Source organism: Juglans microcarpa x Juglans regia, chromosome 8D, assembly GCF_004785595.1.
Source record: "Juglans microcarpa x Juglans regia isolate MS1-56 chromosome 8D, Jm3101_v1.0, whole genome shotgun sequence".
Lineage (NCBI taxonomy): Eukaryota > Viridiplantae > Streptophyta > Magnoliopsida > Fagales > Juglandaceae > Juglans > Juglans microcarpa x Juglans regia.
Window position 1 is genome coordinate 1209989 of NC_054608.1, and position 14125 is coordinate 1224113.

The following is a 14125-nucleotide window of genomic DNA, read 5'->3' on the forward strand; positions in this document are numbered from 1 at the left end:
TCCAACTGAGGTTGGTTGAGATTCAGTTGAGGGATAGCGTGGGTCCTTCTGTCACCACAGGTATGGCTGCAACTCAGAAGTGGATTTTTAATGAATCGATTTTGCGCGCGTGTTTCTTTACAAAATTAAAAGCTTTTTGTTTGTAGACTAATTTCTAGCTGTGCAGTTGTGAAATCTACCCCTTTTTTGCACGAATTTTGCATGTATATCTGCATTTTGTGGTCCACATTCAATGTCTATGGCTCGAAAATTTTTTAACCCAGTAAAAAATATATATTTTGCCAATACATCTTATAGTAATTAGTTGTTACTAAATTATAGATAATCTCAAGTTTCTAGTCCTAATTGTTTTTGGAGTGTACCTGTTCTGATAACACAGTATGGAAATTAATGTTCTGTGTTTTGATAACATGAATTCCATCCGTATTTGGGACTATTCCCTAGTGCAGTCACCAAGAGATTCAAAGCCTTGGATTTCCAAAGTTCTGAAGACATCCAAGAAACAATTTTAATTTTCTTGAAAAGTTGGCACATATATGTGTGTGTGTGTCTTTTTGTGGGGCTAACACAAAAAGACTTCTTTAAGGAAAACACTAAAGACTTAAGGAAATTTTTCAGAAGTATGTCTTCTCCAAGCATGACCCCAAAAATTTTTGAAGATTGATGATCATGTTTCCAGTTCTCATGAACTGATAAAAAAGAGATCATGATAGACTGAAAAATTCAATTCATAAGTGCTCACTGAATTGGATTTTAGCTAGCTAGGACCTGCCTTTACATTAATCATCTTGGGCAAATGCAACCTTCATGTATATAGAAAAAGCCCTCTTTGCCCCATAACAGACTGCATGTACCTCTTGAGTGCTGAAAAAATCCTTTTTTCTTGTAGTGTGAGTGCATGTAGTCTTAATGTAAGCCATGATCAAGAACAGAATGACTCTTATATTAATATGTCATTTAAAAAATAATTATATATATATATATATTGAAATATATCTAATTATTTCTAAATTAATCAAACCTATCTCATTTGTTGGCCTTAATTAAGTTACAAAACATAATGAGACACTTTAACTAGGAACTCCAATTATAACTTTGACTAGTTCTTGTGGTATAAGTAAGAAGCTCGCTCACATATGAGAGAAGCGCGCTTTTTCTTAAAATTAGAAATACATTATCATTGCAAGAGATTGATAACTTGGTTACAATGATTTTTTTTTTTTAAGAAAAATGACAATATCCCGATTTTATCAATCATTTGGGTATATATATCAATTATATAGTACTTCCTAAATATTAATCAAGTGCATTCTTAAATATTGATCAATTAAGTGCACTTCCAATATGATCATGCTATGAATTATTCCTTGCAAAAATCGTTGCAAATATATATATATATATAAATATATATATATATATATATATTGCAACGATTTTCCAATTCTTTATGAAAATATATTTACAACAATTTTTTCAATTCATTTTGTGAAAATATTTACAACAGTAGAAAAATATATTTGCAAATTCGTTGGAAATAAAAAATACTTGCAATGAGAATAGGCTTTGTTGGTAAAAGACCAACCATTTGCAACAATGCCAACGGCATAAATTGTCATTTGCAACGAATGGTTGGTTGGAAATAAAAGGTAATTGCTACGAGAACTGATCTCGTTAGCAAAAGCTCAAGAATTTGCAACGAAAAAGGCCTTGACCTATGTGTACAATATTTGACGATAATATATATATTTGCAATGATGATATTTCGTGGCTAAAAATGGTTATTTGCAACGAAAAAAGCCATCGTTGAGAAATACTTTTTCTATAACTGCATTTGCAATAGTAGGGCAACGAAAAGTGATCGTTGCAATTACTTTTTTGCAACGAGAAATGGATCTTTATTTTCGCAAAAAGTGATTTTTGTTGTAGTGATGATGCATTCATTATGTTAGAAGATCTTCTTCTTCTTCTTCTACTTTTTTTTTTTTTTATTTAAATTTATGTGAGAAGATCTTTATTTTTAGTGACCTTTTCAAGAGAAAAATGATATTTATATTTCTAGGGCGCACCTGAGTATGCAAGTCATGTGCACTAGTAGTAGTACTCCCTTTGGAAAAAGTGGTTAATATAAATTTAGGATCACATGAAATTTTTTTATTTTAATATTGAATTCTTTTTTTTAAAAGAAATTACGCGATTCTTGAGTTTATATTTTTCTTTTATCAATATATATATTCGTATCTTTCCAAAAATAAATTTTAATGAGAAGTGAAATTAACCATGGTTTAAGTTGCTTGGTTTGGTGAAGGATGACCTAAATAGAAGTCAAATAAATTATGATGCAGTGCCTTTTTGCCTCTAAGTAAGGTGCAGTACATATCATCATGTACTTGTACTTCTGTTTTGGATGCGCGTAGTACTGCAAAAATCAAATATGCTATATAAGAAACCATGCATGAATGCGACCTTGATCATGATCTACCCTCAATTTCTTCATTCCTCTCTCTTAATTAGCAGCTCTCCGTCTTCAACTGCATGCTTTTGACCTCCAAAATAATCTCTCAGGTTTTAGTTCGATCGATCGGTGCCCTAACATCTGGTGTCTTCCTGTATTTTTATAAAATGCCAATCATCAGAAAAGAAGCAAGTGCATGGGATCGATGAGCAAAATTCTTGGGGTCATATATCTGGATTAAGCGTTTATCTCTCTGCAAGCGGCCCGATGGCCGAAGACTGCCGGCAATTAAATTGATCATTTTACGTAACGTCAAATTTGGGGTGATTACACATGAGTTATGTTACTCGATTCTGTTCTTCCAAATTTCTAATTTATGATTAAAAGATTCAACTTTCAAGACTCTGATCTCTCTCTCTCTCTCTCTCTCTCTCTCTGTGTAATACTTCTAGCTACGTTCTTGGTCGTTCTGGAAATGCCCATGATGCAAGGTGTTCCAAGAGATCAAGTACTGGGCTTGCTAGCTGGTGTTTTGACATTAGAAAAAGCTGGGTCATAAGTACCTAATTATCCTCTTCGATCCGATCCACACATGCATTATTTTCTTTAATCAATCAGCAGATTTTGTCAAGCCGCGTGGCAATTACTCATGTGCAAGTTCTTTGATTTTATCTGAGCTATCTGCCAGTCTGCGAGATCCACGATCGATGCTTGTTATTTTATTCCAGGGATCGAATTCCGTCGACGTTTTTGGACATTATCTATATCTTCTGCACCAACCATGTGGCTTTTATTAAAATTTTCTTTTGCAAGAACGTGTTCAGGCTTATCTTTTAACTAATCAATAAAATATTTTGTTTTTCGTTTTCAAGAAGAGGACCATTAACTAATTAGTTGGCCGAAGCAATAATCAAGAGAGAAAAGATTCCTTCTCTTTCATGGAAGACATCATGAACAGCTAGCCGGCACAGCTACGAATGAGTTCTTATATAAAATATTCCGAACAAGCTTCCAAAAGCTTGATAAAATAATTGCATTAATTTACTTGTGAGACAATTCTCCACGTGCAATATTAAATCATTAAACTTTAGAACTATATGGCTGGTTTGATATAAGTCGAATTAACCACGTCGTCGATTACGATAAGAGATCAAATAATATTGGACACACGATATATATCAAATAATGCCATATTAAAAAATTAAACTTGAGAACTACTAGATGGTTTAAGATAATTTGAACCGTGCATATACATAATCGATTATGTAATTATATCAGATCGAAAGAATCATGCAGGGCACATAAAACAACTAACATATGTTTATTATATTCCATCAAACAGTATAGCAAGTAACATGCATATATGGACACATTATAAACATTAGATAAATGGATTTGAAGTTAAAGTCGTTGTTAACCGAGATCTAGATGACAATCTTTCAAGTTTTTATTCAAATTTGAGTTTCTCAAGTTGGAGAGAGACATATGATCAAGTGACCCTGGGGATATGTAGCAATTAATATTAAATGCTCAATAAGTATTATATATTGGGCCCACTTTATTAGACTATCTAGCTATCTCTCTCACGGTACTACTTGAGGTTCTAAAGCTCAGGTAAGACCGTAAGAGGGTGAGGAGATTTTCATTCTGATAATGATATTCCATGATTTTCATATGAATGGGTTCTAAAACCAATCTTTTTGGTCATTTTGTTATAACTTTGGAGATTTGGTCAAAGTTTGCGCCCATATACTGATCAAAACAATGGGTAATCATGTGAAACAACAAATCTTAATGAAAGAACAAATCTTGCGAAAGGCATCGTGCGTAATTAATTTGATTTTAATGTGCAAGTGATTATTAAAAATTTTACATGCTATAAGGCTAAACATTACTTGGATTGCTTACTTTGATATTTTATGAGAAACTGTTGATCCCAAAATCTTAAGGTGAATGTATAGTTGTATTAATTGCGTAGTACTCTTGCAACTTGCAAGTAAAGAAAACTTGCTGATGCTATTGGCTGGTCATGATCAAGAACACACCCTGGATTTATTAATATATATAATAGTTTATGAGATATTATTGATCCCATATTTTAAGGTGGATAATGGATATATGATTTTTTATTTAACCCTAGGTTGGGTGAGTTGCTGATACGGGATACGACCGAGCTTGGGATATGCGCTTCTCTGAAAAGTTCATCCTATAAATAATGCTAAATGCCAGCTGAAAGTCGCAGAACAAAGTCTGGTGAGGGGAATTGCAGATATGGAACTAAGCAAGATAGGCTTGAGCCTGGGTTTCCTATTCTTCGTGTTTTTGCATGGAGTTCTGGCAGATTGCAGTACTGCTACTCGAAAAGTCCACCGCTACAACTTTATTGTAAGTAGTGTCCAATATGATGTTATGTTTTTACGGAATGGAGGAGCATGGCACGGTTTTACCTGAAACTACCCTATATTATACGTATGCGCAGTTTTATGAGAAACAATTAGTTATTTTCAATTATACAATATTTGTAGTAGATTCAGTACCTCCCGATCATGGACTGTTCTAATTATGGGCGTGGATCGAGGGTGCGCTTGTTTGCTTGTTAATTATATCATGCATTGTGCTCGATCTGGTTGCAGCTGAGGGAGACGAGTTTTACAAGGCTATGTACCACAAAGAAAATGTTAACTGTAAATGGCCAATGGCCTGGCCCGAAAATCCAAGTTTGCAAAGGGGATACTGCGTTTGTCCACGTTCACAATGCCGGCAAATATGGTGTCACTATTCACTGGTAATGACGTGACTCGCTCTGTCTTTCTCTTCCCTTGGATATTGTCCTATATTTCTTTGGATTAACTTCTTTTTTCTCAAAAGGTTTTTTCAGTTAGGAAAAGAAATTTCTCGCTTTTACAGTGAAGGAAGCTTCGGCTTGCATTACGACCCTGAAGGAATGCGCATTCATTAGTTTCAGGAAAACTAAGATAAAACATGTGTATTAATGTAGGCACGGAGTGAAGCAGCCAAGAAATCCATGGTCAGATGGTCCTGAGAACGTCACACAGTGCCCTATTCAACCAGGAAAAAGCTTCACTTACGAGGTTACATTTTCAGATGAAGAAGGAACAGTTTGGTGGCACGCCCACAGTGACTGGTCCCGGGCCACAGTCCACGGTGCCATTGTCGTCTTACCTTCAAACGGAACCACTTACCCTTTCCGCAAACCCGATGCCGAAAAAGTGCTTGTACTCGGTATAAAAATGAATATTGAAGAGATATTTGTAGTATTGACCATATATATCATTTTTACACAAAAGAGATCTAACCCCATATAATTTGAATCAGAAAACTGTTAATGAGAGTCTATTTATCTAATTTTTCCTCTTTTATATATTGTACTCATGCAGGGGAATGGTACAATGGAGATCTCAAGGAAATAATTGATAACGCAACTGAAACCGGTGCTGCTCCAGTTGAATCCAATGCCTATACCATCAATGGCCAACCAGGATTCCCAAATAAGTGCTCCAAGGGTACCAAAATATATAGCACTTGGGCTAGAATTTATATCATTATGAAATGAAAATTTAAACTGATAAAGAAAAATAGGTTTAATTATTTATATTATATTCTTAATATAATCATGAATTTTCTCGATGCAGAAACAACATATCGTCTGCACGTTCAATACGGCAAGACATATCTTATCCGTCTGATAAATGCCGTGATGAATGAAGAAATGTTCTTTGGAATCGCAAATCACAAACTCAGAGTTGTAGCCCAAGATGGTGCATACATAAAACCCATAACCACAAATTACATCATGACAAGTCCAGGACAAACAATGGACATCCTGATCACTGCAAACCAGCCTCCAAGTCATTATTACATAGCTGCGAGTCCCTTCTTCGATGCCGGTTCTATTGCTACATACGACAGTTCAAACACTTCTGCAATTCTCGAGTATACCGGTATTTTTGCTCCTCCAGCCTCTCCTCCATATCCTTCCCTTCCTAATATACGGGACAGGGCTGCTGCAGATAAGTTCACAAATCGTATAAGGGCATTGGCAAGTCCTGCACACCCAATTAATGTTCCCAAAAAAATCGACAAAAAATTATTCGTGACAGTTAGTCTAAACCAGATACTTTGCCCTGGTGCAACTTGTGGGGGTCCAGATGGTAATAGGCTGTCATCAAGCTTAAACAACATCAGTTTCGCGACCTCAACCATTGATATACTGCAAGCATATTACAGGTACATACGTACATACATAGCTAATTTTTCACTTTTGTTTAATCCAATTAGAGAACTGCTACAGACATAAAGATATTATATAAAAATAAACTCACAAACTGACATAACTTCATACAATGGGTTAGATCTACTTTATATTAAAAGTAACTTTACAATCTGACATACTATATAAATCCACGTCAGTTTGTAAATTTTATTTTGTATAATTTATTTGTGGCTAAAGTATCTTTCTTCGGGAAATTACTTTTTGTTTTTTAGTGATAGGTTAACTTCTTTATCACATTCATGAGTCGGCGGCATTCACACTGACTTGTAAATATAATATTTCTTTTGGAACTAATTTAGTTTTATATATAACCTTTACACAGGAGCTTGCCGGGTGTGTTCACCAAAGATTTTCCGGATAGACCACCATATGTTTTTAACTACACGGGAGATGTAGGTAATAACACATTGTATACGTACCAAGGGACAAATGTAACGATGATAAATTACGGGGCAGCAGTGGAAATAGTGTTCCAAGGGACTAATGTTGAGTCTGGAGAGTTTCATCCAATGCATCTCCATGGTTATAGCTTCTATTCGGTTGGGACAGGTTATGGAAATTACGATAAGACCACTTCGCCAAAAACATACAATTTGAAGGATCCACCGGAAGTTAACACCGTTGGTCTTCCTAGGAATGGATGGGTTGCAATTCGATTCATAGCCAATAATCCAGGTATGCACTCTTATCTCTCTAGGACAAGGATCCCGATTATCCTTTGATCACTTGAAACGGATCAATAACACTATTTAGTTTAAAATTATTTATTGGACATCGGTAATAATTAATTTCTATAAGAAAACTGCATATTTATGACCAGTTATTTCTAGTGCAAATGATTATTTTTTATTAAAATGAGTCTGTTTTTGTCGTAAATAGTTGTTATCGTCGCAAATAATCTGTCACAAAGTTACAATGACTAAAATACTCTGTATATATTTTATACTAAACATATACTATCCATTTCAAGTAAAATGAAGATAATCCATTTTAAGATCAAAACTCTTTCTTAGTCTTTTATTTTTACTTTTGTTTAGATCATGAGTTTCGCTGATCTCTTACAAGTATATATAAATATATATATATATTTATATATATATATATATATATATATATATATTGGTGATGTTTTTCAGGAGTTTGGTTTTTGCATTGTCATTTGGAAAGGCATGCGTCTTGGGGTATGGGCACCGTTCTGATTGTGAAGAATGGACCGACCAAGGGAACAAGTATTCGACCACCCCCACCAAATATGCCTCGTTGTTCTTAATTAGATTTTTGAAATTCAATATCTCACGGCCGGGAATATCAATGCATAAGACGTGAGATCATTTGATATTTGAATAAGATCAGAATCAAGCTAGCGAAAGTCGATCCTGGTCGTTTCAAACATTAATAATATGTAAGATAATGGTCCATGCAGTCGGTCATGATTCTCTCGGTTGTATCGTCTTTTCTGATAGATCTATTAATTTAGGGCCATGATCTTAATTAAACAATGTGAGCATTTTTTTTTTTTCTCCGTGTTCTGATCATTTTCATGGGCGCTAGCTAGCTACATAATATCTTCACTCATCCAGATCACTAGCTGGTCATGAGAACCAGCCACAACTTGATTTCACGTACGTTATAAATGATTTGTTATACGATCATCAATCAATTATATATTAATTATACCGTATTAATTAGCTCACACATGCATATAGGTTAATTTTTCGCACGAATATTATATATTTTCGATCCTGCAAAAATATCTATAATACAAATCACACTTCATAGATATCGAGTTATAAAACGGTAGAAATTAATTCATATTTAAGCATCTGATCTGATCATGTGCAATAGTACTTTATTGTACATGTTAATAATGATACCCTTAAAAATTAATTACTATCCAGTTATTTTTTTTTTTCATTTTGGGGATTAAAAATTCTAAAACATGACCTTCTTCCATAATGTAGAAGAAAATAAATTCAATCAAGTAACGTAATCAAGAGGGCCATATTCTAAGATTTTAATCCAAATTCAAAGAGCAAAAAGGAAAAAAGAAAAAAGAAAAAAAGAAGAGAGTAATAAAACAATAATAAAGAAGGTGTAAGCGTATCATTACCTTTAAATAAAATCATCCAAGGCTTTGCTTTCATATATAATTAAACTGATCATAAGTGTGTGTATGTCTAATATATAAATATATATATATATATATATAATTAAACTGATATATGTTGTTTTTACATTTCATATTGTAAATTACACGCCAAATAGAGATTATTTGGTCTGTATATGTAACGATCGGTTCAATATTTCTAGGGATGGATCATGGATAGTATTATTGGGTCTAAATTTGTATTAATGGGCCATTATTTTGAAAAGCGGCCCAATTAAGATTGTTGGATATATAATCTGGAATTCAATTGGGCTTAATAATTAGGATAAAGCTCAACTAATACTTATGCATGGACCAAGTAGGCCCCTGTTTCATTAGTATTATGGACCTGATAATTAATTTAAAAAATCCAAATATATTTATTAGATGAGTTGAGCTTTTGGACTCAAGACCAGGCCCATTGGAATTTATTAAATACTTAGTCTATAAAAATAAGGACAAGTTCGAGAGATTATTTAGTGGCACGATAATTTATGTTCTGCTTAACTATCCGTAGAATGCACAACCTTGTGACGGGTGTAAACATGGTTGTTGTTTTGAGTGCACTCACTTTAGTGCAAAATTGTGATTTATGTTCTACTTTAGTAACTGCAAATATGTCATGGGGGGTAAACATGGCCTTTGTTTTGACGTTGTTTCAATTATACTTATGCCTAATGTCTTTTTTCTATAGTATTATTGTAAATAAGTGCTTATGAAAATATAACTGCTATTTTTAAGAGCTGCTTGTTTCTGCATTTTGTAGCTGGCTCTTGTTTACACAATGGTATAGGCTTTGATCTGCTTATTGAGACAGTGGACTCATCCCTTTATTTATACCATTTTGTTCAAATACTTAATAGTTGTGACAATTGGAATAGATGACACTTGACATAATTAAAAGATAAAGGTAAGATAAATATCAGATCATCACATAAGTGAATTATTCTCGGTTGAGAGAGATTTTGTTAATGTCTAGTTTATTCTATTGAGAAGAATTTTTTTAGACATTTAGTTTTGGAGGATTGTTATATTGAAAAATGATAACCTTATAACTATTTTATAACTAGTTTACAATTCTTTATGAAATTGAGAATAATTTTGTAATATTAATATTTATTTTTAATGAAATGGATATAATTTGATTGATTGTTTGAATATTAGTTGTAAAAGAGTTGTTATCATTACACTTTTATATTTAGATTTTTATTATTTTAAATTTCATGTGAAAGGGTTTGCGGGCGTGACAATATGTATCTAACAACTTTGCGTGAAGGAGGGATGGGGTCCACGATGTATTAATTAAACGAGTAATGTTATTTATTATTTTAATTTTATTATTTTTTAATTATTTTATAATATAATATTAAATAATTAAAATTTATTTATTATATTTTATTTATAAATATAAGATATACAATGAGATTGTACAAAACTTTGATCTAATAGATGAGATAATGATTAAGAGTAATATTAAATATAAATTTTAAATAGATAAATCTTATATAAATTTTTTATAAAATAATAGATTTTATTAATAAATAATAATTTTTCTTATATTTTTTAAAATAGAATTTATTTTTTTATAAATATTTATATGAGGTTTATTTATTTAAAATTTGTATAAATAATTTTTTAATGATTAAAGTACGTACTATATATGCGTTGCAGATAAGATCGAAAGTAGTCATGTCATGACAGCCTTTGTTTTTTTCCCTAGATGTCCAGTACCTTTAATTGGTTAAAGTAACACTATCATCATGACAACAACGTGACAAAATGGCCGTCTCAATTAGCATCAATATCTAACCTTTCGTGTCCAGTACCTAATTGATCCTCCGGGTGCAGTGGGTAAGAATCCTACTGTTAATAATACATATCAGGTTCATTCCCTTCCTTCAAAAAGCAAGTACTGCATATATATTATCACCTAACTGGTCAGATCAGGTCAGGTCGATCCCCGGCCGCCACCTCCAACAAAAATAAATTTATTATCCTAAACAATAGTCATTTTTCTTGTACTCCATATGTAAATACGACAAATATCATATAGCTAGAACAGGTTGTCAAAAGTTGGCAGTAGTACTAACTCATCTTTGGCTAGCTGGTCTTCACTCTCATCTCTAGCCAGTCATTATTGAAGTGCGGCGAGATATCATTTTCACAATAGAAAAATTGGAAGGGAGAGACATTATAGTTAGCTAGCAAACGAAAACTACCATATATATGATATATTGTAGTGATGATCGATGACATTATTGCACTATTTTTGGTTTGATATGGTACTTCCCCGCCCCACTGATATGACCATTAATTACGGTACTAGTGCAGAGTGCACTATCTAATATTGCACTCACACTTCATTAGAATTTTTTTGACCTCAATTCATGATCAAGTGATCATGCATCCCTTTCTATGAAAGGGAAATTTTACACGTCAATCTTTATTTATTTTTATATTTTATATCTATAATATTTTTTATGAGATGTAAAATATAAGATGATAAATAATAACTAATGATTTTTTTTTTTTCATAAAAACATGCATACCCTCGTCTCGTCTTAATCCAATTTCAATAATTTAATTTGGATTAAAAAACAAATAATACATAGACAGAAAAATTAAGTATATATATAATATTATGTGTGTGAGTGTATATATATATATATATATATATATATATATATATATATATATTGTTATAGAGTGAGGCCATGTTTGAGGTTGCGATAAGGGTCGTAAAAAGTGTTTAAATTCTCTCAAATGCTATTTAATGATAATTTGATTATTACATATTAATATAATTTTTAATCTAAAAAAATTAAACTAAAAGGTACTTTTCAAGAAAACCATCAAAATTATACTTTTACTCAAATATGATTTTTCGGAAAATGCGAAACGGAATTTAAATTTTAAAGAAGACTGTTAATGGGTAAAAATACTCATACAATTTTCAAATAATCACAACTTTATTCTATGATTATTGAATGTAATTGTATTGCTATTTCACTTATACATCATTGAAGGAATTTTTTTCATTATACTTATTGAAAATCTTATTGGACTATTTTCATTATTATTTGATCATAAGAAGTGATTTCTACCAAGGATATATATCGTCAGGATCTTTAAAAATCAGTTGACCTTTTCATGTTATTCTACTTCAAAAATTACTTTTTTTTATGTTTTTTTAAATAAATGTAATACGTTTCAAAGTACTTTAGATATATGATTATTAAATAGTAAATAGCTATTTAATAATAGAGCTTATTACTTAACCTCTATAACTAAAAGTCCTAAAACTATAAACTATTTTATCCATTGCAATCCCAAACATGCACTCGAAGTTAAAAAGGAAGACGTTAGCTTAATGTTTTCTTATGAAATACAATCCATTCTCTTTTTTCCAACTCTTTATTACTCCAAGATATATAATATCAGATCTTTATTTTTAACTTTTTGAGAAAAGATCACCAACTTGGTCGATGATCGATCGGTGACTTGCATTTCTATAGCCATTATAAAACAAGAAGATCAATGTACATACACTTGAAGGGTTATAACTAGTATTCATTTTTGTACCCAATCCAGCTATCTTCCTATCCAATGAGAATAAGTGACAAATCGTGCTTTCGAGTTGTGTTCGTGTCATATCAAGGTATGAATATTCGATTTTATAGGTCAATCTGCGACTAACCCGTTAAGTTAAATGTGTCAAACTTCCAACTCTAACCCAACCCATTTAAATAATAAATCGTGCCGTGTCACCTATTTTAACCCGTTTAATAATTAATTAGAAATATGTTAACACGACAAGACTTATTTAAACCAATTTGTTTCATGTAAATGTGTTGAACTAAAACACATAACTTATTTGACTTGATTAACATAATTTAACATAAAAGTTAAAATCTATATTTATAATTAATAACTACAATATCTTAAAAAATATATATCAATATTTTTCAAATTTTAACGTATAATAAACCAATATTACAAACTATACAATAACAAATACGAGCATAGGTCTAAAATTACAATCCTAACAATAATAATGAAAAAAAAACGTGAGCATAGTGAGAAATACTAATATTACAACTTAACAATAATAAAATTTTAATTTTGAAAATTCTAAACGGGTAAAAACAGGTTGATTTCATAGTAATTATGTTGACTCGTTTATAAATTGTGTCTTAACGGGTCAACCCATTTTGACCTGAACCCGTTAACATTAATTTCAAACGCACTAATTCCGTGTCATATTCATATTGGATTCACGGGTCGTAATTAATTAATTTAACTCGTAGTATCTATGATGGATGGAGGTATACTTGAGGCAGATAGACATGTTTCTATATACTATTGGCCTTAGAAATAAAATCGAGGCTTGTGAATTAACAAATATGCAGTACACGTCCATATCTGTACTTCAAGCTGTACTGCAAAATTTTAGAAACGCTATAAATAATACTCATGGAAGCTCTCCCTGGCCAGTTAACAGTCCTCTCGATCTTTATCATGTTTTTTCCACTTTCCACCTTAAATTTTCCTTAATTTCGGTAGTTTTTCCTGATTTTGTTACGCATTACATTCAGATCATGATCATCCCAAATTCTGTACATATCTATATGGTTCATAATCATCTACTGATGAGATATTCTATTTTCAAGTTGGTGTCTAGAGTACGTCATTCATATCACTTAAACGGTAAGATTTGATTTATAAAATTTAAATTTTATAACTTATCTTTCAAATTTGAACATTTTTACTAAGTGTTATCCAATTCACACTAACTTATAAATTAATAGAATTTTTCTTTACCGATTTTTATCAGGTATTGGATTCGATCGTTCCAAAAGCAGTTTTATCTTGGGAACTTAAGCCCACAGATTTTACCTCTTCGCTGGCCTCCACGCAATTTGACATATGTGGCCCTAAAAACTTTTCCACTAGGCACTAGCTAGCAGCAAGAATCCATTCAACTCTAAGACAATTGATCTGTAAAACACTTTTAGGTAACACTCCACTAATTGCGAGGGTATTTTCTCAGAGTTTGACTCGTAATTGAGAAGGATATATAATTCAGAACTCCCCACTCTTAATTCTTCCCACAGAAAATAATTTTAAAGCTGTCGTATATATTGTTTTGGTCCAATTAATAGCTCATTGATGCATGAAAAAACCCATTGCGTGCAGATGCATTGCTTCGGTGATATTAATTATATATCCGATC

General features: G+C 32.0%; 1 protein-coding gene across 1 annotated transcript; it reads left to right on the forward strand.

Moving 5' to 3' along the window:
• The first annotated feature begins 4723 nt into the window (after nucleotides 1-4723).
• Nucleotides 4724-8115, forward strand: LOC121243080 (laccase-14-like). The gene is made up of 7 exons (XM_041141139.1): nucleotides 4724-4837; nucleotides 5086-5237; nucleotides 5451-5695; nucleotides 5851-5976; nucleotides 6106-6700; nucleotides 7069-7421; nucleotides 7883-8115. Exons 1-7 carry the CDS (start codon nucleotides 4724-4726, stop codon nucleotides 8014-8016), a joined length of 1719 nt encoding a protein of 572 aa, XP_040997073.1. The 3' UTR covers nucleotides 8017-8115.
• Nucleotides 8116-14125: the final 6010 nt, after the last annotated feature.